Genomic DNA, 25,419 nt, shown 5'->3' with positions numbered 1-25,419 from the left:
CACAAGGAGAGGGTCTCTGTGCAATCCCTGCTACTTTCCCCTATTCCCACTTGGTAACAGCGTGATATTGTTTTTTTAAGAATAGTAAGAAATTTGAATTTTTAGATATAATCCTTGATTTTTAAAAGGTCACATTTTATTAAAAGTTATGTTTAAATACCATGAGTCTGTTGATGAAGAGTTAAATTCTATAAAATATTTCCAGAGATTTATTCGGAGCCAAATATGAGTGACCATGGCCCGTGACACAGCCCTCAGGAGGTCCTGAGAACATGTTCCCAAGGTGGTCAGGGTACAGCTTGGTTTTTATATATTTTAGGGAGGCATGAGACATCAATCAAATACATTTAAGAAATACATTGGTTTGGTTCAGAAAGGTGGGCCAACCCAAAGCAGGGGCTTCCAGGCTATAGGTAAATTTAAACATATTCTGGTTGACAATTGGTTAAGTTTATCTGAAGACCTGAGATCAAAGGAAATGTGCAGGTTAAGATAAAGGCTTATGGAGACCAAGTTTTATTGTGCAGAGCTCTCAGATCGCAGACTTTAGAGATAGCAGGTTGCAAAATGTTGCTTATCAGACAGGAAAGGGTTCCTGGCTCTTAATTGATTATCTCCTGGAACTGGAAAGGAAGGAAGAGAAACAAGGGGGAAAAGGGGATTCCCTGTAGAATGTGGATTTTTTCCCACAAGAGACTTTGCAGGGCAATTCCAAGATATGGCAAAGAAATATATTTTAGGGTAAAACATTTTGATTTTCTTCCTTGTTATGCCTGAGTCAGACTGGAAAGTAAGTCACGTTATACAGGGTTAAATAAAACTCATCTGATGAGAATTTATAGTTTGTAGGGCATGACTTCCCAGACCCCTTAGAAAGGAATTTGGGCAAGATTTAAAAAAAAAAAAAAAAAAAATCAGAGCTTAGTCCTCAAGCTAGACAGAATGATGTCACAGGGTACAGAGAAGTATAAGAAGGAACCTGAAGTTAAGAGGTGGGATCAGGGAAAGAAAGTTTCATGAACTTGGTAGCATGTTGAGTTTGACTGTGGTGTGTTGGGACAGTTAGAATTTTGGTAGGTAAAGAGTGGGTGGTGTAAGGAAGGGCTTGTGTGGTTTAAGGCTCTAAGATATGGCGTGTTGGATAATTGGGTAAGTGTTGACCAGGCTTGTGGGATGATCATATTATGTCAATGATCCCATTTAACTTTTACAAACATTGTTTTTTAATATATTAGTTTTTAAAGTAGACTTTATTTTATGGAGCAGTTTTAGGTTCACAGCAAAACTGAGTGGAAAGTACAGAGAGTTCCCATATACTCTCTGCCCTCTTACATGTACAGCTTCCCCCACCATCAACATTCTGCACAGTGTGGTATATTTGTTGCAATTGATGAATCCACATTGACATGTCATTATCACCCAAAGTTCATAGTTTACACTGGGGTTAACTCTTGGTATTGCACATCCTGTGGGTTTTGACAAATGTATAATGCCATGTATCTACCATTGCAGTATAACACAGAATTGTTCCACTGCCCTAAAATTTTCTGTGCTCTGCCTGTTCATCCCCCAGAGGCTCCCTGGGATCCTGGAAACTACTGGACTCTTTTACTTTCTCCATAGTTTTGCCTTTTTCAGAATGTCATAGAGTTCTAGTCATATAGTACATAACTTTTTCAGGTTTCACTTAGTAATATGTATTTAAGGTTCCTCCAAGTCTTTTCATGGCTTGATAGCTCATTTCTTTTTAGTGATGAATAATATTCCATTGTCGGTTTATCCATTCACCTACTAAAGGTCATCTTGGTTGCTTTCAAGTTTTAGTGGTCGTGGATAATACAACTACAAACATTTGGGTGCAGATTTTTGTGTGGACATAGGTTTTCAGCTCATTTAGGTAAATACTAAGGAGCACAGTTGCTGGATTGGATAGTAAAGTTGTATAGTAATAGTATGTTTAGTGTTGTAAGAAACTGCCAAACTGTCTTCCAGAGCGGCTGTACTATTTGCATTCCCACCAGCAATGAATGACAGTTCTTGTCGCTGGACATCCTTATCAACATTTGGTGTTATCAGTGTTTTAAATTTTGATCATTCTAATAGATGTGAGATAAATAACTTTTCATATATATATTCTGAGTGGACAAAAATACAACAGTCAACACAGATGACTTCTGTGTCATCGAATATGTGGTGATTTCCCCCTACCAATGAGCAAGCAGTCACTTTTGCAGCAGACATCAACTGGGTGTCCTCTAATTCAATTTAATTCTGACACCATCTATCTGGAGATAGCATCAGCTCCCACAGGTTGAGGGCTCAGTTCCCAAGATTTCCCCCCACTTCTAATGCCAATTACAAGCCCCAAGTTGTTTTACCTGTGCTTCTGAACCACTGGCTGTAAACTGGGGATCCCATGGCCCTTTCCTTGGGCTCTATTAATTTGCTAGAGCAGCTCCTAGAACTGGTTTGTTATAAAGGATATGACAAACGATACAGATGAGGAGATGTGTAGGGTAAGCTATGGAAAGGGGTACTGAGCTTCCATGCCCTCAACAAGTGTGTCACCCTCCAGAAACCTCTACATGTTCACCTGTTTGGAAGCTTTCCTAACCCTGTCCCCTTTGGGTTTTTATGGAGTCATCATTATTTAGTCTTGATTGATTAAACCGTTGGCCATTAGTGATCAGCTAACCCTTCAGCACCTCTCATCTCCCTAGAGGAGGCTGGGACTTGGGGCTGAAAGTCCCAATTCTCTAATCATACCTTGGTCTTTCCAATGACTGGCTCCCACTCTGAAGCTATCTAGGGGCTGCTAGCTGTCACCTAACTCATTAGTATACAAAAAGACATCACTGGGGAGATTCTGAGGATTTTAGTGGTTATGCCAGGCAACAGGGACAAAGACTATATTTTACAATTAAATATATCTTCCCCTGAATTAATGCCTTCAAATTTTCATCCCCCATTTACTACTTATCATGAATATGCTATCTTCTCACATGTCTTCATACTTTTGTGTGAGTTCCTTTCTTTGGTAATTTGATTCTGTAGGTAGTGTCTGGGTATATGTATTTTTTTGAGATGGAGTTTTTTTCTCGTTGCCCAGGCTGGAGTTCAATAGTGTGATCTTGGCTCAGCACAACCTCCGCCTTCTGGGTTCAAGAGATTCTCCTGCCTCAGCCTCCCAAGTAGCTGGGATTACAGGCATGTGCCACCATGTCCGGCTGATTTTGTATTTTTAGTAGAGACAGGGTTTCTCCATGTTGATCAGGCTGGTCTCGAACTCCTGACCTTAGGTGATCTCCCCAGCCTCCCAAAGTGCTAAGATTACATGCGTGAGCCTCTGCTCCCAGGTGGGTATCTGTATTTTTAAAAGCTCTGAAGATGATTCTACTGCAAAGCCAGAGTTAAAAACCACTTCTAGACACACTAAGTAGAGTATTTGGCACAGAATGGGTCTTTAAGAAATGTCTGCTGAACCGAACTGAATAAGCAAAATAACTACTTAGACACATTAATTTTCCAAAGTCCCAAGTGGTGCTTTAAACCCACTTTTATCTTCTTAAGCTCTCTTTATGTCTTTATTTACTGCGTTGCCTCTGTCATCATCTATTAATGATGAGGATGATGTTCTCACACTTGTGCAGCATTCACTGTGTAAGCAGCATTGCAAGCCAAACAGGTAGGATGAGTTGAAATTTCAGTGACATCTTGATAGTCAGCACAATTTCGTCATATTGGCTAACAATTCAGCAGCCTTGAATTCGAGCTTAAAAAGCATTGGATTTACTTTTTAAAATCTAAATGATCCATATTAATCAGTATTGTGAATTAGACAGGTGTTTGTGAGGTTGCCTGATAACCTACCATTTATACCATTATTCATATGGGAAAGCATATTCACAAGTTCCAAAGAACATTTCACATCAAATATATTAACCTTTTAAAGAGAACTTGATTTCTGAATTGAAGTGTGTATGGAGAGTCTCTGGACAAAATCAAGTCTATTTCTTCATACTTGCCCCTTTTTAACATCAGAAGTTGGACTTTGATACATTCCAGATGCAATAATGTTAAACATCTTGTATCAACTACTTTTGCTCTATTGAGGAATAAGACTGACCTCTCATCAAATATTATGGCAGAGTCTCAGCATAGATGACTGAGCTCTGGAATGCATGCTGGACTTGGCACTGGGAAGATCACTAGATAAGAAAATTTTATGATTTGTAGACTTCTTTATAGTAACCAGTCTGGATTCAGTTTGAGTCTTTATATATATATGCTTTTTTTTTTTTTTTTTTTTTTTTTTTTAGGTTTGTGCATTTCACCATAATACTGGCTCAAATCCTATACTAGATGACTTTCTGTTTTTCTCTACCATGAAAATTTGAATTTGTCTTTTTTTGTCTGTTGTTGATACAGAAACTAGATAATCTTTTGGGAAAGTACTGTAAATTGTGAAGTATTGTGTAATTTTTTTTTATGTATTATGCTCTTCCTCAATTTTGCAAGATTATATAGTCAGTGTAGAAAATGTAGGACTTTCGGCTGTAATCCCAGCACTTTGGGAGGCCGAGGCGGGCGGATCACCTGAGGTCAGGAGTTCGAGACCAGCCTGATCAGCATGATGAAAGCCCATCTCTACTAAAAATACAGAGATTAGCTGGGTGTGGTGGTTCACGCCTGTAATCCCAGCTACTTGGGAGGAGGAGGCAGGAAAATCGTTTGAACCTGGGAGGCAGAGGTTGCAGTGAGCTGAGATTGTGCCATTACACTCCAGCCTGGGCAGCAGAGTGAGACTAAAAAAAAAAAAAAAAAAAAGTAGGAATTTCACCAAAATCAAGTAAGCAGGAAGACAAAATAAGCACTTCGAAGTCAATTACCAAGCGATAAACACTGTAAACATTCAATGTAGTTCTTTCATATATTGAATCTCTGTACATAGGTATATATATTTTACTCAGTATATGTATTGTGCAATAGTTACCAATGATTTTTCATTAATATTATAACATAAATTTTGTTATTAATATTCTAAATAGTATTTTCAGTGCAACCTTCCAGTGGCTTACTGTCACACTTAAAACCCAAAGTCCTAATGGGTATGAGGTTTCCTTTTGGAGTGATGAATACATCCTGGAAATAGAAGTGATGGTTGCACAATTTTATGAATACAGTTAACCCTGAACAACATGGGTTTTGAACTGCATAGGTCCACTTCTATGCAGATTCAACAAATATATTGGAAAAGTTTTTGGAGATTTGTGACAATTTGAAAAAACTCACAAACTGTATTTAAAAAACATTGAAAAATTAAGAAGATATGTAATGAATAAATAAAATATATGTAGGTAGTAGTCTAGCTTGTCATTTACTACCATAAAATATATTCAAATATATTGTAAAAAGGTAAAATTTATCAAAACATACACACACAAACAGAGTGTACATAGTGCCATTTGCAGTTGAGAGAAATGTAGACAAATGTAAAGCATAAAATTCACTGTAGTACATACTGTACTTCTGTAATAATTTCTAACCACTTCTTGTTGCTGTTTTGGTGAGCTTTACTGTTGCAGGTATCTGCTTACAACAACATGTGATGTGAATCATCTCAGCATAAGCAGTTCAACTCTCCAGTAAATTGTGTATCATAATAAAAATAGATCTCAGCTGGGTGTGGTGGTTCATGGGTGTAATCCTAGCACTTTGGGAGGCTGAAGGACTCCCAAAGGACTGTTTGAGCCTGGAGTTCAAGATCAGCCTGGACAACATAATGGGATTCCATCTCTACAAAAAGTAAATTAAAAAAAAAAATTAGCTGAGCATGGTGGTGCATGCCTGTAATCCCAGCTACTTGGAGGCTTAGATGGGAACCCTCACTTGAGCCTGCGAGATTGAGGCAGCAGTGAGCCATGATTGCACCATTATACTCCAGCCTGAGTGACAGAGTGAGACCCTGTCTGTATTAGTCTGTTCTCACACTGCTAATAAAGACATACCCAAAACTGGGTAATTTGTAAAAGAAAGAAGCTTAATTGACTCACAGTTCCATATGGCTGAGGAGGCCTCATAATCTTGGCGGAAGGCGAATGGGGAGCAAAGTCAAACGTCTTACATGGCATCAGGCAAGAGAGCTTGTGCAGGGGTGAGACTTATTTACTACCCTGAGAACAGTATGGGAGAAACTACCCCCTGATTCAGTTATCTCCACCTAGTCCTACCCTTGACATGTGGGATTATTACAGTACAAGGTGTGATTTGGGTGGGGACACAGCCAAACTATACTATATCAATGTCTTTAGAAAAAAAAAGGGGGGGATCTCTCATGAGTCTTATATTTTTCTGTTGTGTTTACTGCAATATCGTAAACCTTGATTAACACACCATGGGACCATGGGACCTATATGAAATACCACTACTGATGCTGGAAGTTCTCCCAAAAAGCAGAGAAAAATAATGGCAGAAAAAAAAAAAGCAGAGAAAAATTAAGTTGAATTCCTTGATACATACAATAGATTAAGGTCTGCAGCTGTGTTGCCTGCCATTTCAAAATAAACGAATACAGTATATGGATGATTGTAAAAAAAAAAGAAAAGGAAATTCATGAAGCTTTCACTGCAGCTATGCCAGCAAGTGGGAAAACCTTGCACTTTTTGTAAAACACCTTTTAATCTTGTACTGAAAATGCAATTTTATGTGGATACAGGCTTGCTATAAGAAAACATACCTATAGACTCTAATATGATTCAAGAAAAGCAAAGTCATTATATGACAACTTAAAGCAAAAGGAGGGTAAAAGATCTAAAGCTGGAGAATTTAATGCCAGCAAAGAATGGTTTAATAATTTTAAAAAGATGTTTGGCTTTTAAAATGTCAAGGTAACAGAAAATGCAGTTTCTGCTGCCCAGGCAGCAGCAGATGTATTCCCAGATGTCATTAAGATAATCATTGAGGAGAAAGGATGTCTGTCTGAACAGGTTTTTTAATGTGGATCAAAGTGCCCTACTCTGGGGAAAAAAAAAAAAAAAATGCCGCAAAGGACAGTTATTAGTAAGGAAGAGAAGTGAGCACTGGGATTTAAGGCAGGAAAGGATAGGCAGTTCTACTGTTGTGTGCTAATGCAGTTGGGTTTATGATTAGTACTGCCCTTATCTACAAAGGTGCTAACCCCTGAGCCTTGGAGGGAAAGGATAACCACCAGCTGCCATTCTTTTGGTTGTACAAAGAGAAAGTCTAGGCATGAAAATCCTTTTTCTGAATTGGTTCTATCAATGCTTTGTCTTTGAAGTCAGGAAGTACCTTGCCAGTAAGAGACTGCCTTTTAGAATTCTTTTGAACAATGCTTCTGGCCACTGAGAGCCCCATGAGTTCAGTAACGAAGGTGCTGAAGTGGTCTACTTTCCCCCAAACACAGCATCTCTAATTCAGCCACTAGATGAGGGAGTCATAAGGGCTTTTAAGGCTCATTATACACAGTACTCTATGGAAATGATTGTCAGGGTTATGGAAGAGAACCTCCCTAGAGAGAACATCACGAGTCCAGAAGGATTACACCATTGAAGATACCATTGTTGTTACAGAAAAAGTCATGAAAGCCATCAAGCCTGAAGCAGTGAATTCTTGCTGAAGAAAACTGTCCAGGTGATGTGCATGACTTCACAGGGTTTACGACAAAGTCAATCAAATAAATTATGAAAGAGATTGTGGATATGGCCAAAAAGTCGGGGGTGAAGGATTTCAAGGTATAGATATTGGAGAAATTCAAGAGCTAATAAACACTAATTAACAGAAGACAACTTGATGGAGACAAATGCTTCTGAACCAGTGCCAGAAATGAGGAAGACGATGTAGTAAAGGCAGCAGTGCCAGTAAACAAACCGACACTAAACACTCTGGCAGAAGGGTTATGTTTATTCAACACTGCTTTTCTTTTACAACATGGACCTTTCTATGATACAGACCCTGAAACTAAACAAATGGTAGAATAGGATTGGAAATGTATAAAAACTTCATTTTTTTTTTAAAGAAATGGAAAGCAAAAAAGTTAGGCAAGTAATCATGTATTTTCATAAAGTTACACCAAGTTTGTCTGCCTCTTCTTTTTTTTTTTTTTTGAGATGGAGTCTCGCTCTGTTGCCCAGGCTGGAGTGCAGTGGCCGGATCTCAGCTCACTGCAAGCTCCGCCTCCCAGGTTCACGCTATTCTCCTACCTCAGCCTCCTGAGTAGCTGGGACTACAGGTGCCCGAGTAGCTGGGACTACAGGTGCCTGCCACCTCGCCCGGCTAGTTTTTTGTATTTTTTAGTAGAGACGGTTTCACCGTGTTAAGCCAGGATGGTCTTGATCTCCTGACCTCGTGATCTACCCGTCTCGGCCTCCCAAAGTGCTGGGATTACAGGCTTGAGCCACTGCGCCCGACCCCGTATGTCTGCCTTTCTTGCCTTCCCTTCTACCTCCTTTACCTTTTACACCTTTGCCACCCTGAGACAGCATGAGCAGCTCCTCCTATTCCTCCTCCTCAGCCTACTCAAGGTGAAGACAATGAAGATGAAGACCTGTATGATGATCCACTTCCACTTAATGAATAGTACATATATTTTCTGTTCCTTATGATTTTCTTAAAACATTCTCTTTTCTCTAGCTTACTTTATTATAAGAATACACTGTAAAATACATATAACATGCAAAATATGTGTTAAGCAATTATTTATAATTGATTAAGGCTTCCAGTCAACAGTAGGCTATTGGTAGTTAAGTTTTGGGGGAGTCAAGGTTGGTTCCCCTAAGCCCCATATTGTTTTAAGTTAAAGTATCCTGTAAGTTTATTGAATTTGTTTATCAGTTTTAAGAGTTCTTTTGGTGGAGTCTGTAGGTTTTTCTAGATGTGAGATCATGTTATCTACAAGCAGGGACAATTCAGCTTCCTCCTTTCCATTTAGATGCTCTTTTTTTGTTTTCTTTCTTTCTTTTTTTTTTTTTTTTGAGATAGAGTGCTGGAGTGCAGTGGCATGATCTTGGCTCACTGCAACCTCCATCTCCTGGGTTCAAGCAATTCTCTGCCTCAGCCTCCTGAGTAGCTGGGATTACAGGCACCCACCACCATGCCCAGCCAATTTTTGTATTTTTAGTAGAGATGGGGTTTCACCATCTTGACCAGGCTGGTCTTGAACTCCTGACCTTGTGACTCACCCGCCTTGGCCTCCCAAAGTGCTGGGATTACAGGTGTGAGCCACCATGCCCGGCTGATTTTTTTTTTCTTACTTAATTGCTCTGGCTAGGACTAGTAGTACTATATTTAATAAGAGTGGTAATAGTGGGGCATCCTTAGCTTGTTCCAATTCTTAGAAGAAAAGGTTTCATCTTTTCCCTTTTCCATATGATGTTAGCTGTGGATTTGTCATATATACCCTTTATTGTGTTGAGGTATGTTTCTTCTGTACCTGATTTGTTGAGTGTTTATCATGAAGGGGTGTTGAATTATATCAAATACTTTTTCTGAATCTCTTGAGATCATATGGTTTTTGTCCTTAATTCTGTTGCTGTGATATATCACATTTATTGATTTGTGTATGTTTGAACCATCATTGCATCCCTGGGATAAATTTCACTTGATCATGCTGTATAATCTTTTTAATGTGTTCTTGGATTCAGTTTGCTAGTATTTTTTTTTTGAGGATTTTTGAATCTATATGTTCATCAGGGATGTTGGCTTGTAATTTTCTTTTTTGTGTGTTTGTGTGTCCTTGTCTGGTTTTGGTTTCAGGGTAATACTGGCGTTATGTAATGAACTTGTAATAGTTCCTTTCCCTTTAATTTTTTGGAATAGGTTGAGAAGAATTGGTGTTAGTCTTTTTTAAAAATTTGGTAGAATTCAGCGTGAAGCCATGTAGTAACTCCTTTAAGTATTTCTTGTAGGGCTTGTTGAGTGGTGATGGAATTCCCTTTATTTTGCTTGTTTGGGAAAACTTCATTTCTAAAGGATAGCTTTACTGGGTATCCTACATCCTGGCTGGCAGTTTTTTTTTTTTTTTTTTTCCCCTTTCAGCACTAAATATATCATCCCATTTTCTCAGCCTGTTAAAGTTTCTGCTGAGAAATCTGCTGTTAGTCTAATGGGCATTCCCTTTTATGTGACTTGATGATTTTTTCTTGTTGTTTGTAGAATTTTCTCATTGTCTTTGACTTTTGAAAATTTGACTATAAGTGCCTTGGAGAGGACCTTTTTGGACTGAATTTATTTGAGAACTTCTGTGCTTCCTGCATCTGGATGTCCTTCTGTCTCTCAAGACTTGGGAGGTTTTCAGCTATTATTTCATTAAGTAGGTTTTCTATGCCTTTTCCATATTTTCTTTACCTGGAATTCTCATAATGTGAATATTTGTTCGCTTAATGGTGTCCCATAAGTTCAATCGGTTTTCTTCATTCTTTTAAATACTTTTTTCTTTGGTTTGGGTTATTTCAGAAGACTTAATCTTTAAGTTCAGAAGTTCTTCTGCTTGATATAGTCTGGTGAAGGCTTGATTTTATTTTTTCTTATTCTCTGAATTCCTCAGCTGTAAGATTTCTGTTTGGTTCTTTTTTATGATGTTTCTCTCTGTTGACTTTCTCATTTAGATAATGAATTATTGGGTTATCTACATTGTCTTCTATCTCGTTGACTTTCTTAAGGTTATTTTGAATTCTTTTTCTGGCATTTTATAAATTTCTTTTTTTTTGTGGAGTCTGCTGTTGGAGAATTAATGTGTTCCTTTGAAGGTGTCATGTTTTTTTTCATGTTTCTCGTGTCCCTATATTGATATCTGCTCATCTGGTAGAATAGTTGCCTCTTCTAATTTGTTGGAGTAGCTTTCACAGGGAAAGACCTATTCTTTTAGATGGGTCTTATGGTGTCTGATGGGTAGAGTGCATTGGCTTCGGTTCTGAGTGAGCACAGTAGTATGGTCTCTGTGCAGTTTCCTCAGCTGTAACCCATATTAGTAACGTTTGCAAGTTCCTCAATGGCCTAGGCTGTGGAAGTATGCGGTGGTGGTGGTGGTATGACTTTGCCAGAGATGGGCTCGCCAGGCTGGTTGTTGGGCCAGGGGTATGCATGTACACATAGTCAGCTGGCTTGGAGATTGGGTCACTGAGGGCAGGTCTACTAGGCTACTTCTCAGGCTGTGGGTGCTGGTGTGCAGCTGGTTGGTCAGCTCAGGGACTGGCTCTCTGGGCTGTTTATCAGACTTAGGGTGCAGACATGTTGTGGTTTGGCTGCTCAGGGTCTGGCTCACTGAGGAAAGAGCCACCAGGCTGTTTATCCAGCTAGGGCTGCAGGGGTGGGGCAGTTTGGCTGGTTTGTGGAGTATGTCCGCCTAGGGTGGTTCCACCAGACTGTGTCCTCAGTTGGGGGTATGGACACCCAATGATTAGGCCAGTTTGGTGGCATGCCCCCTGGGGGTGGACTGCTGTTTCTCTGGCTGGGATGTGAGCTCACAATGGTTTGGCTAGCTTGGGGAAGGGCGTACCAGGGGTGGGCTGCTATGCTGTTTCTGCAGCTGGGGGCACAGGCATGTGGTGGTTTGGCCAGCCTGGGCTTGGCTTCCCCATTATGCAGTACCAGAGTCATGACTGTCCCTGGGCCCAGGCTCTCAGTAACCGGAGTCATTGCATTGCAGTCCTTCATGTGGTCTTTATGGAATGATGGTAGAGCCTCAAAGCTAGAGAGACACAGTGGCTACTGGCCCCCAGAGCAGGACACCCTCCAGCAGTGGCTCTGGTTTCAAGAAGGTGCTAATGCTGTAGCAGCTTAGGTTATGCAAGGGTGAGGAGTGCATAACACGAGCTCCTGCTGTGGAGTAATGTAGCTTTGTAAATTCCAGGTAGCTCTCCAAACAGCTCAAGGCTTGTAAGGACTGTGGGATTCTCCTGCAGTAAGGACTGCAAGTTTCTGTGGTTGGGGCCCTGTGCTTACCATTACCCTGTAAGAAGTCCCTCCTGGCTCCCAGCCAGTGTCACTGGGGAGATGGGACAGCAGAGGCAGGGTGCATTGCACCTCTTTTCATCCGGCTTTTGTGCTCCACAGGGATCTTGCCACTCCCTTGCTGCACTTCAGCGCTCTCCCTCAGACACTCCATTTGAATTGTAGTTGTTAATTCTGTGTTTGGGTCCCTTTTTGGGGGGCAAGGGCATGCATCGGGCACCTCTAGTCAGCCATTTTTCTGATTTTATTCATACAAGATAATTTTATAAAATTAAAGTATAAAGTATCATATAATTATCTTAACCTTTCCTGTGTAATATAGTTTATACTGAAAAACAATTTGTACTATAATATACATCCTGTGTACTATATTTGTACTATAATAATATCCTGTGTAATATAGTTTATACTAAAAAACAATTTGTAATATAGTTTATACTGAAAAACGAACTATTTTCTGTTCTTATATTTACAGGAACCAAGTTACATGAGAACATTGAATTAGTATGATATATTATAACTGTCTATGATGTTCAGAAACTTGTCTAGAAAAACATTTTACAAAAAATTAACTTGTGTTGTCTATATTGTATATAGACAAAAAATGAAATGAAAGGTACCACCCTATTCTATTTCAAGATCCAGTAGCTTTTCTGCTTTTACCGTATTCAGGGTTGTTTCTTTAGTTTTTAGAATTTTGAGAATTGCAGTCAAACAAAGAGATCACAGACTTTGATTCAAAATAGCTAAGTATTTCTGCTCGTCACATCATAAGATAATTTCCATTTTGTTTGACTTCAAAAAATACATATTTGGTAACAAACAGATCATAAACAGTTCTTTTATGTTTTCATGTGTTTATCTTTTCTTCTGGTATAATCTTCATATCTTAAAACTAGAGAAGGGGCCTGTATGTATATTATAGTGGATGAAGTATTCTATTAATATTTAAAACCAGAAAGTCAAATATAAAGGATCCTCATGGTATCACTACAAAAGTGATGTAAGAATAGACAGACCTGTTCACATTCAAGAAACAATATTAAGAATTCAGTTTAGGGCTGGGCACGGTGGCTCACACCTGTAATCCCAGCACTTTGGGAGGCCGAGGTGGGTGGATCATTCAAGGTCAGGAGTTCGAGACCAGCCTGACCAACATGTTGAAACCCTGTCTCTACTAAATGTAAAAAAAAAATTTGCCAGGCATGGTGGTGCATGCATGTAATTCCAGCTACCTGGGAGACTGAGGCAGGAGAATCGCTTGAACTGGGGAGACGGAGTTTACAGTGAGCTTAGATTGTGCCATTGCACTCCAACCTGGGCAACAGAGTGAAGCTTAGTCTGAAAAAAAAAAAAAATAAAAAGAAGGCAGTTTAAGACCAGGCACAGTGACTCATGCCTGTAATTCCAGCACCTTGAGAGGCCCAGGTGGGCAGATCACTTGGAGCCAGGAGTTTGAGACCAGCCTGGCCAAAATGGGAAAGTCCCATCCCTAAAAAAAAATAAATATAACAATGGTTAGAGGAATGTGTATTAATCATAGTTGCTTTTGACTACAAGTAACAGAAATTTGACAAACAGCAATTTAATCAAATAAGGCATTGATTTTTCTTCTGTAGTGTGTGTGTGTGTGTGTGTGTGTGTGTGCACGCGCACATTTTTTTCTTTCTCCTGAACACAGTTGAAAGTACATACATGCATTATGGCAGTTCATCACTAAATATGTCAACATGTGTCACCTAAGAATGAGGACATTTCTATATAGCTATATTCTGTTATTATATTCTAGAAATGTGTAACTGTGCCATAAATTTTAATGTTCCATACTCAGTTTTGTACATCGTTTTCAATAATGTGCTTTTTGCATTTTTTAAAAAAAATCATGATCCAGTTAAATTTTTTTGTATTTAATCTAGAATGGTTTTCTTGCCTTTTGTCTTTAATGACATCAGTGCTTCTGTGGGTCCAGGCCAATTATTACTAGAGTGTCCCACAATTTTTGTTTGACTGTTTGTTTGCACATAATTTGATTCACATTAAACATTTTTGGTGAAAATATTAAGTAGGTGATGTTTATTCAGAGTACCGCATTAGGAAGCACATCTATCAGTTTGTCCTGTTGTGGTGATATGGTAAGTGTAATCACCTTGATAAGGTGGTATCTGCCGGATTTCACAGTTAATCTGCCATTTCCTTTGTCAGTAATCTGTGGAGTGATACTGAGACTTCATGAGTATTTTTTCCCAACAAACCTTTTAATTGTTAGGAAATAAACATCCTTTTATCCTTTCCTAACTTAATTTTTACATTGATAGTTTAAAAATAGTGATTTTTTTGGTTCTACCATTTTTTTCTACTTTAGCTGGCATTCTTTTATAAAGAAAAGCATCTCTCCCAGCCTTACCCTCTGATAATACTCGAATACAGCACATTGAATCAAAAAATAATCCATGATTCATATGGAATCTTTTTTATTATCTTTTTTTTTTCTTTTTTTGAGACAGGGTCTCACCCTGTCCCCCAGGCTGGAGTGCAGTGGCATGATCATGGCTCACGGCAACCTTGACCTCCTGGGCTCAAGCAGTCTTCCTACTTCAGCCTCCTAAGTATTAATATTTGGGACTATAGGCACATGCCACCCTGTCCAACTAATTTTTTACTTTATGTGGATTGGTACGGAATCATGGATTATTTTGCGATTCAATTTGCTTGCTGTATTCCAGTATTATCACTATTTTGGTGCTCAAATCATTCTAAATTTGGTCAGTGAGAGTTTTTTCGCACTGGTTTCTCTGTCCTTCTGACATGCACCCATCAATTTTTGAGCATTTCTTTGTCCTCTGGCACAAGAAGATATCCTAGGTCCACATTATACTTTTTGTGCCTCAGACCTGGAATATGACATTTCTCAAAAGAGCTCTGGTTTCTTTTAGTGGGGAATGGTATTTTGAAGCCAAAATCTATACTATTGGATTTATTTTTTTCTTCCAAGTATCCTTCTTCTTTCTGAGAAGTGGTGTCTTTACTGCGCTTGCTATACCTGGTTCGACATATTTTTATGCCTCTCTTTTGGATTCTCTATTAGCTTGGCCTCTGTAATGTTGGATCTGAAATATGTTTTTAGTATTTCCCACTAAAAGTGTGACTTAATTTTTCTGAGAGTGATACCTGTGCTTCAGCACCCCTAGATTCCCACTCCCTCTCTCCTCCTTTTTTTTTTTTTTTTTTTTTTTTTGAGACAGAGTCTCGCTCTGTCGCCCAGGCTGGAGTGCAGTGGCCGCGATCTCGGCTCACTGCAAGCTCCGCCCCCCAGGTTTACGCCATTCTCCTGCCTCAGCCTCCCGAGTAGCTGGGACTACAGGCGCCCGCCACCTCGCCCGGCTAGTTTTTTGTATTTTTTAGTAGAGACGGGGTTTCACTGTGTAGGCCAGGATGGTCTCGATCTCCTGACCTCGTGATCCACCCGTCTCGGCCTCCCAAAGTGCTGGGATTACAGGCTTGAGCCACCGTGCCCGGCCCTCTCTCCTCTTTTTCTGTCATTTGCCACCTGATTTTCTCTGCTCCAGCATAGGTTCTGGGGCTTGATCTTCTGAAATTGGCATTTCTCATCTCTCTTACATGTAAGTTAAAGTTTTTAGTAATCTCCATCTCCTAGTTTTGCATTAGATATGGGATGAGATATGGGTAGTTTTATTTGCTCTATTTGTTGATTTATTTGAAGAATGTGTGTTGTGATTAGAATTTAGGTGACTATAATTATTCTATAAAAATTGGAATTCCTCAATTTAACTATTTTTATGGCTTTCTAAGATGTGAAATGTCTGACTTTCAGTTGAAGTTTTAATTTAAACTTGGTGATTAGTAATCAGTAAGTAAACTTGGGCAAGCCTTCAGTATATTTTGAAGTAATTTATGCCGTTTGTCCTACCCTAATGGCCTCTAACCAGTGTATTCTTTTTGAGTCCTTGGGTTTCTTTGCTTTTTAAAAAGTAGGCTTTCTCTTTCCACTTGCAGACTAACATCAGTCATTTTCTCCTATTGTCAGTATGCTGTCTACTAAATCCTATCCACTTTACGAATAGAGAATTAAGAATTTGGATGACATATCTTGTTAGACTTAGGTATACCATTAGATAAGCAGGACCAAATGAAAGTCTGAGGTCCTCTTGGAGCTTTATTTAGGATCTGAATCTCTTCTGAATGTCTATTTGATTATTAAATAGCCATTTCTGCCTTATTTTCAGTTATTTACTATGTTCTAGTTTGACAGTTAAACTGGGTGAATCATCTTAAAAACTGAGGTTTTGCTTCAGGTTTCATGTAATGATATTGAAGGATGAGATACAACATTTAGAGCATGAATGGTTCTGGAATCTGATTCCTTAGGTTCAGATCCTGGCCCTACTACTTATTGGTTGTGTAACTGAGTAGTTACTTAAACTCTCTGTACTTCCATTTTCTCACCTATGAAGCGAAGTATAATAATAGTATCTTCTTCACAGGTTTTGTGAAGACTGAAAAAGACGATACATGACAAGTCTAGAACAGTGCTTTGCTCTGATAATTGATTGTTATTACAGTTGATATATTAATAAATAATAAAAATGTGTTGGATATTCACTCTGTATAAGGAGCAGTGATAGGCTGTTAAAGCAGATAATCAGATCTTTAGGATAATCTGTTTGTCACTTGCTCCCCACCTCTCTCCGTATATCAATCCTGAAATTAAAATGTTTTAATGATAATTTATTAAACCTTTACGCTTCCCATTGAGAAAATGCAAATGATTATTTTATCACGTATTCACTATTTAGGGGTTTACTTTAAAAGGAACACTATAAATGAGTGATGTTAATTTCAAAGACTTTATAGCATTCTTTTTGTATTCTATAAAGACACATAGCTTGTAGTGAAATTACACTGTTGTGGAGTTATGTGTCCACTAGAGGTCACATTATACTTTTATATTACTTAAAATGTCTTTATCTTCGTAGTGTCAGTGATGCCTACTTCAAAGAAAGACAGAGATAGGAAAAGTTCATTTATTGCTTCCTGAAAAAATACAGTTTAAAAGAGGAAAGAAGAAAGAGGAAAGAAAGATGGTGGACTGTTAAAGGAACTATCTTTATATGCCATAATTTTATATTTGATAGCTTATTACTCTGTTGGTTAGAAAATTGGTTTGTAGTATTGAAGTAACAATGAGATTTTGGTACCCAAGTCAGAAATAGGAACTGCTTACTCTCAGTCACAGAATAATGTGCATATTTTGAAATTACTTTTGAATGATTGCATGTAGGTATAGTCATGTATAAATGTGTTCTCACATTTATTACTTTTTTTTTTTTTTTTTTTGAGACAGGGTCTCATCCTTTCCCCTAGGCTGGAGTGCAGTGGTGCCGATCATGGCTCTACAACCTTGACCTCCTGGGTTCAAGCAGTCTTCCTACCTCAGCCTCCCAAGTATTAATATTTGGGACTATAGGCACATGCCACCCTGTCCAACTAATTTTTTACTTTATGTGGAGATGGGGGTCTCACTGTTTTGCCCAGGCTAGTCTTGAATTCCTGGGCTCAAGCGGTCCTTCCACTTCAGCCTACCAAAGTGCTGGGATTGCAGCCACCGCACCCTCCCTATTACCTATTTTTATTAAAAAGAGTGTGGCTTTGGAGTACTGCCTACTTGGAGAGTGACCTACCCAAGTTACCTAAATTCTCTGGACTTTGAATTTCTATGTAAAGTGTGAATAATAGCTATGGCAATGTTATGTTGAATCATAACATTTAAGCGAAAGTTCTGTGCAAATGATGCAATGAGTCATCAGATAACTGCTGTTGTTTTTAGCCTGCTAAGGTACATTCTGGGAAAAAAAAGGAATCTTTAAATTTTTAGCCTCTTTTTTTCTGAAAGAATAGATATTAGTTTGTACTTCTTGGATAGCCATTGTGGCTAACAATAGATTATGAAAAATTTATTCATGTGATACTCATTGTGATGCTTGATATTATGTCTGTATGTCACAGCCTTAAGTGTGGAACTGCTATCTGGTTAAAAAAATGAGTACTGACTCCTGGCAGTTTCACATTTTTGTGGAACTAATAGGTTTAATTGAGTTTATGTGTTGGCATGGTCTATTTTTTACTGATGATTTTGGTCCTCATGCGGATAATGCCAGCATTCAAGTGCTAAATACCAAGGTTACCAAGAGATGGGGTCGGTAGTTATGGTGTTAGTGAAATTGGGGCTTAACATGTTTTCATTATCTATCAATCAACCATAAATAAAAAAGGCAGTTTTAACTATTGTGTTTACAGTGAAAAGGGAAAGCTTTGATTGGCACTGTCAGCATATAAATTGCAAACAATTTTTGAACTTTGGTATGCAGAAATTATTGTGAGCATAAGCAGAACACTGTTGGCTCAAAACAGGAAGCAAATAGATGTTTTTAAAAAATGCTGATTTCTTTCTTACTGCCAATGTTTGTTATTCACTATTCCGCTTCTTGCCTTCCTGAACTCGTAACTGCTGCTGATGGCCCCAGAGTTTGCATGCCGTTCTGCCTGATCTGGGTCTTTTTGACCCCAAAGCATACAGTCAGACTCTTTTACACTTACCAGATCCTTGAGCATGGGAATCTCTTCCTTTGAAAACCTTTATCATCGTTACATACTATATGTTTCTTGTATTTGAAATGTTTTCTGGTAAGTACATATTATATAGATACTTTTCCTATTTTTGAATTTTCTTGGTAATAATCTCTAGTAGATGTCTGTCATGAATGGAAACTATCATGCAAGGTTTTGAGATCTGTTAGATTCTAGGCTTGAGGCTCTGTTGTTGACTCTTCCATGACTTTGGGCAGGGTTTTTTAATCTCTGAGTTTCATTATTTGTTAAATGAGGACAATCATTTCAACATATAGTTATTGAATGAATGATGTATTTCATAGCTAGGCTACTGATTTCAGAAACGTTGACAGGGATTTTGTTTGGCTTTTGTTTTGTTGCTTTTAAGAAGGTGGCTATTCTTAATCTTTTAATTTTTTTACTGCATAGATAACAGACAAGAGAGTATCCAGAAGACATGCCATTCTTGAGGTGGCAGGTGGTCAGCTGCGAATCAAACTGGTAAATATGTTATTAATGATTCATTTTAACTTTTGTCTCTTACCCTTTCAGTTCCCAAGCAGAGGTGCCTATTTTCTAAGGTTATGGGAATAGGGAATTAATGTCAGAATATATCCTTCTCATTGCAGAAAATAATTAGGAGATAAAGATCTAAACTATGAGTAAAACTATATATTTTCTCATAGGACAATGCCACATTTACATAATTAGAATTTTAATGAAAGATGACTGCCAGTTCATGTGTACATTACGATTTGGTTTAAAATTGAATACACCAAATAATATCCAATAAGAAAGCCCGTAACTATGTAATGGTTGTTTTTTTGAGCTGGGGTAGTGACCAAAGTGACTTAAATGTTATAGGGATATTTTAACATATTCTCTATCACTGTGTGTAGAGTTGAATAGTTCTGAAATTTAGACCTTGTTCAACTTTGAGGTTTGAAAAATAATTTTAATTTGAAAGCTTTTGTTGAGGGCTAGAATTTTAATTGTTTGCTTTATAATTTCCTGCTGCAAAATCACTGATGATATGCAGTGACAGCCAGTTTCTAAGAATATACAATGTGATCATTCCTTTTCTTTTGCAGAGTCTATTGTGTAAGAGAATGAAATATGTGCATGAGGGTCCATTTATTTTAGACTAGATCGTATGGTGGTAAAATTTCATGGAATTAAATTCATTATAACCTTTTTAAACCAATTTGTATTTTCATATTTTATATACAACTGCCTGTTATAGCATTAGTTCCTTCTTTTACACAGATAGTACTTGCTTTTTTATCCTATGTTTAACTGTTTCCAAATTTGGAAAGCATCTTTTAAATTTTAGTACTTGGAAGTTTTTTGAATAAAAAATTATTCAATGTATTCACCTTATCACAGCCTTGAATAAATAATCTGTAAAAGGGTTTATGTCTCATCGTCATTCTGCATTATCTTAGTGTCTTGAAAAAGTGTTAATATCTGGAGTCAATACTCCTGTAGGAGCCACTTTATTTACCATTAGTTATTCATCTCTGTATCCTCTCCAGATAACTTATTCTTCTGAGATGACATACTGGATCACAAGGTCCTTGAATATAGGAACTCTGACTAATCTTTGTATCTCTAGTGTTTATCATAGTGCCTAAGACATAGTAGGTATTTAATTAATATTTGCTGAATGCATGAGTAAATGCTGTGGTGAGAACTATCTATGGCATATCTAGGAGTGGGAACATGATAGATTTTTACAAAAGTATGTTATTCTCTATTGCCCAATTTCTAACACCCTGCCAATGGACTACCATGGCTTAAAATAAGTTTTTTTTTGTTGTTACTAAAGTATATTAAAGGAAAGAATAGAGAGATCTTGAAATTCTTATCCTACCTTTTCTAATAGAACGTGTTTATTAGATTTACTTTTTTCAAAATAGCAATTCTGGCTTAATATTACCCTTGGCTCCTCAAGTGAAGGAACCATTACTTACCACTGATTTTCTACATGATTTAAATTTATTGCTCTATAATTCATATTAACAAAAAGAGGAACTTTATAGCGAGTACTTAATTTTTTTTAAGTAGATCATTTAAATAGTCCTTAATGAGTGGATTTCTAGTTATTTTTTATGCTAAACCAGAAAGTATCAGCTCCTGCAGTAGATGAATAGACTTTTCTGGTTTGTGTTGTTAATATTCAAATCCTGCTGATAACTATGCAGATGTTATAGAAAAACAAATCAATAAACTAGTAGTACTTTTCACTCTGCTATGAAGGCAAGCTCTTGATTAATACCTGTTAACTCTTGTTATAGCTTTTTTTTTTTTTAACCTCTGCTTTTGCTCCAATGATATCTGAAAAATTTATAGTAGCATAATATTTGTAAATGGTGAGTGATTCATTTTAGGAACTTAACATATATAGAAATGATTATTTTTTATTTATATAGATTTAGGGAGTACAGTGCAGTTTTGTTACATGGTTATATTGTGAAATGGTGAAGTCTGGGCTTTTAGTGTAACCATTACCTAAATAGTATACATTGTACCCATTAGGTAATTTCTTAACCCTGTCCCACCTCTCACACTACCACCCTTCTGAGTCTCCAGTGTCTGCTGTGCCACTGTGTCCATTTATTTTGTGAGCAAATTAACCAGTGGAATTGTGGACAACTCAGTAGATATCAGGTTTTCTCTTTACACTCTTTATTTACTCAATGATAAGAAGAAACCCTTCTTATAACAAAATTGACATGGCATTAAATTTTTTTATATCAAAAATAGGTCATTAGAAAACTGTCATATGTACTAATGCATGAATATTTTGAACATTTACATTTTTTCTCAGTGTTAATCAAGGACATTTATATTTTAAAATGTTTTATAAATTGGCTTTAATAAAGGTGCTTAGTTGGAGTTGTGTCTATACTTGACTGAAAATTATTCAGTTATATTTTGTACTTCTGTGGCTATTCAAAAGAATACTAATAATGTAAAATAAGTATGCCCACATTAAAGATGATTTTATTAGTTGAAAATCTTATCTTGAGTTAAATTTTATCCAGTATGTAGTGAGCCAAATTTCCATGTGGGATTTTAGCAGTGTTCAGTTATAAAAAGGCTCATTTTTGAAAATACTCTTCACTTTTACTGAGTCTTTAATTAGATGGTACTCAGATCATAAAACCACTATGTATTACATTACCAGGTGTCTTTTGAGCACAAAACTGTAGTAGAAATAATGCTAGAAGCTAGAGCAAAAATTCCTCATGAGACTAGATATAAAACTAAAATTTGGAATGATTTATTTAAGTTTTACCTCTGTTTGTGATCATTTAAATATTATTTAGTGTAATTTTCTAAACTTTCCCGTAAGTGTGATGTTTAGACATGGGAGAAAGGTAGATCTTTTTTATCCTTTTTTGAGTAACTTTTTTTTTTGACAACTTAGAATGTCACAGCCTTCTGCAGAATGTCTGATCTTAAATACTCAGCAAATTCTAGAATGGGAATGAGAGCCCAGGTTCTTTGAACTCTGTGTAGTATTTTCTTGCTGTTATATTTCTGAAGTCAGGATTCTCTTGGCATTGGGTGTCTCTTCTTTAAAAAAATTTCTTTAAGTTACAACTAATTGATGTTCTATCTTAAGAAGTTTTAGTGCCTTCAGTTGAATAAAATTTTAGAACTGAAAGCAACCTTAGATTTGGACTTATGTGTGTGGAAATTGGATTGGGCCAGGGCTAGCACTGTGTGTCAGTGGGGAAGAGGAATTTTTATCAGTAAATGGTACTGGGACAGTTATCTGTTTGGAAAAAAAAATTAGACCCCTACTGCAGACCCAGCAATCTACTCCAGGTAGATTAAATGTGAGAGTCCAACTATAAAACTCTTAGAATATAATATAGGGAAAAACCCTTAAGGCTTTAGAGTAGGGAAGGGTTTTAAACAAGATATAAAAGCATGAACCATAAAACAGTTGGAAAAAGCCAATGAAATTAAAATAAGAAACTTCATTTATCACATTTTCATTATCACTATAATGAAAATGATAACTACAACAGAGAGAAGATGTTTAAAATACATGTAATTGGCACATGTAATTAGGCCATTCATGCATTGACATAAAGAAATACCTGAGACTGGGTAATTTATAAAGAAAAGAGATTTAGGCTGGGTGCAGTGGCTCACACCTGTAATCCCAACAATTTGGGAGGTGAAGGTGGGCAGATCACTTAAGGTCAGAAGTTCAAGACCAGCCTGGCCAACATGGTGAAACCATGTCTCTACTTAAAATACAAAAATTAGCCAGGCTTGGCCAGGCACGGTGGGTCACGCCTGTAATCCCAGCACTTTGGGAGGCTGAGGCAGGTGGATCACGAGGTCAGGAAATCGAGACCACCCTGGCTAACACGGTGAAACCCCGTCTCTACTAAAAATACAAAAAATTAGCCGGGCATGGTGGCAGGCGCCTGTAGTCCCAGCTCCTCGGGATGCTGAGACAGGAGAATGGCGTGAACCCGGGAGGCGGAGCTTGCAGTGAGCCGAGACCATGCCACTGCACTCCAGCCTGGGCGACAGAGCGAGACTCTGTCTCAAAAAAAAAAAAAAAAAAATTAGCCTGGCGTGGTGGTGGGTGCCTGTAATCTCAGTTACTCTGGAGGCCAAGGCAGGAGAATTACTTGAACCCCAGGAGGACAGAGATTGCAGTGAGCTGAGATTGCACCACTGTACTCCAGCCTAGGAGACGGATGTCTCAAAAAAAGAAAAAAGAAAAATGGTTTAATTGGCTCATGGGTAGGCTTTACAGGAAGCATGGTGCCATCATCTGCTAGGTTTTTGGTGAAGCCTTAGGGAGCTTTCAATCATGGCAGAAGGCAAAGGGGAAATAGGCACGTCACATGTCGAAAGCAGGAGCAAGGGAGAGAGAGTGAGGGGAAGGTGCTACACACTTTTTTTCTTCTTTGACTTTTAAGTTCAGGGATACACGTGCAGGGTGTGCAGGTTTATTACATAAGTAAACGTGTACCATGGTGGTTTACTATACAGATCATTCCATTATCCAGCTATTAAGCCCAGCATCCATTAGCTATTCTTCCTGATGTTCTCCCTCCTCCCACCCTCCACTCTTCAGTAGACCCCACTGTGTATTATTTCCCACCCTGTGTCCATATGTTCTCATCATTCAGCTCTCACTTATAAGTGAGAACATGCAGTATTTGGTTTTCTGTTCCTGCATTAGTTTGCTGAGGATAATGGCTTCCAACTCCATCCATGTCCCTTCAGAGGACATGATCTTACTCCTTTTTATGGCCGCATAGTATTCCATGGTGTGTGTGTGTGTGTATATATATACACACACATACATATCACATTTTCTTTTTCCAGTCCATCATTGATGGGCATTTAGGTTAACTCCATGTCTTTGCTATTGTGAACAAGCCACACTTTTAAATTACGAGGTCTCACGAGAACTGATGCACTATTCAGAAGATAGCACCAAGCCATGAAGTATTCCCACCCCTGTGATTAAAATACTTCCCACCAGGCCCCACCTCCAGCATTTATGGATTACAACTCACATGAGTTTCAGGTGGGGACAAATACCCAAACTATATCATTCTTTCCCTGACCTCTCGCACATCTCATATCCTTCTCACATTGCAAGATACAATCATACCTTCCCAATAATTCTCCAAAGTCTTAACTCATTCCAGCATTACCTCAGAAGTCCAAAGTCTCACCTGAGACAAGGCAAATCTCTTCTATTTATGAGCCTGTAAAATCAAAAGTTATTTACTTCTAAGAAACAATGGGAGTATAGGCATTGAGTAAACATCCCTGTTTCAAAACAAAGGGTAGTAGGCCCAACACAAGTTCAAAACCCTTCAGGGCGGCCGGGCGCAGTGGCTGAAGCCTGTAATCCCAGCACTTTGGGAGGCCGAGACGGGCGGATCATGAGGTCAGGAGATCGAGACCATCCTGGCTAACACGGTGAAACCCCGTCTCTACTAAAATACAAAAAACTAGCTGGGCGAGGTGGCGGGCTCCTGTAGTCCCAGCTACTCAGGAGGCTGAGGCAGGAGAATGGCGTAAACCCGGGAGGCAGAACTTGCAGTGAGCTGAGATCCGGCCACTGCACTCCAGCCTGGGTGACAGAGGAAGAGTCTGTCTCAAAAAAAACAAAAAACAAAACAAAACAAAAAACCCTTCAGGGCAGTCAGTAAATGTCAAAGCTCCAAAGTAATCTGACTCTATGTCCATATCCTGGGCACACTGATGCAAAGGGTGGGCTCCCAAGACCTTTGGCAGCTCCACCCCTCTGGCTTTGCAGGGTACATCCCCTGAGGTTGCTCTCACAGGCTGGAGTTGGTAAATATACTATGTTTGGGTCTGGAGGACGGTGGCCCTCTTCTCACCGCTCTACTAGGCAGTGTCCCAAGTGAGGACGCTGTGTGGGACCTCCCACCCCACATTTATTCTCTGCACTGCCCTAGTAGAAGTTCTCTTGTAAGGGATTTGCCCTTGCAGCAGGCTTCTGCCTGGATACCCAGGCTTTTCCATACATCCTCTGAAATCTAGGTGAAAGCTGCCAAGAATCCACCACTTGAAGATGGCAGAATAGGAACAGCTCCAGTCTCCAACTCCCAGCGCGAGCGACACAGAAGACCGGTGATTTCTGCATTTTCAACTGAGGTACTGGGGTCATCTCACTGGGGAGTGCCGGACAATTGGTGCTGGTCAGCTGCTGCAGCCCGACCAGCGAGAGCTGAAGCAGGGAAGCGCTTCAGCTGGGAAGCGCAAGGGGGAAGGGAATCCCTTTTCCTAGCCAGGGGAACTGAGACA

General features: G+C 38.6%; 1 protein-coding gene across 1 annotated transcript in view; it reads left to right on the top strand.

The window, feature by feature from the left end:
• APLF (aprataxin and PNKP like factor) overlaps positions 1 to 25,419 on the top strand; it is a gene marked incomplete at its 5' end in the record, with an annotated part of 101,982 nt that overhangs the window by 3,852 nt on the left and 72,711 nt on the right. The window contains 1 exon segment of the mRNA XM_017853795.1: positions 19,024 to 19,095. Coding sequence (XP_017709284.1) covers positions 19,024 to 19,095 — 72 coding nt within the window.

Source organism: Rhinopithecus bieti, unplaced genomic scaffold, assembly GCF_001698545.2.
Source record: "Rhinopithecus bieti isolate Rb0 unplaced genomic scaffold, ASM169854v2 scaffold_36315, whole genome shotgun sequence".
Classification (NCBI taxonomy): Eukaryota; Metazoa; Chordata; class Mammalia; order Primates; family Cercopithecidae; genus Rhinopithecus; species Rhinopithecus bieti.
This window is presented reverse-complemented; position numbering and strand designations above follow the sequence as displayed.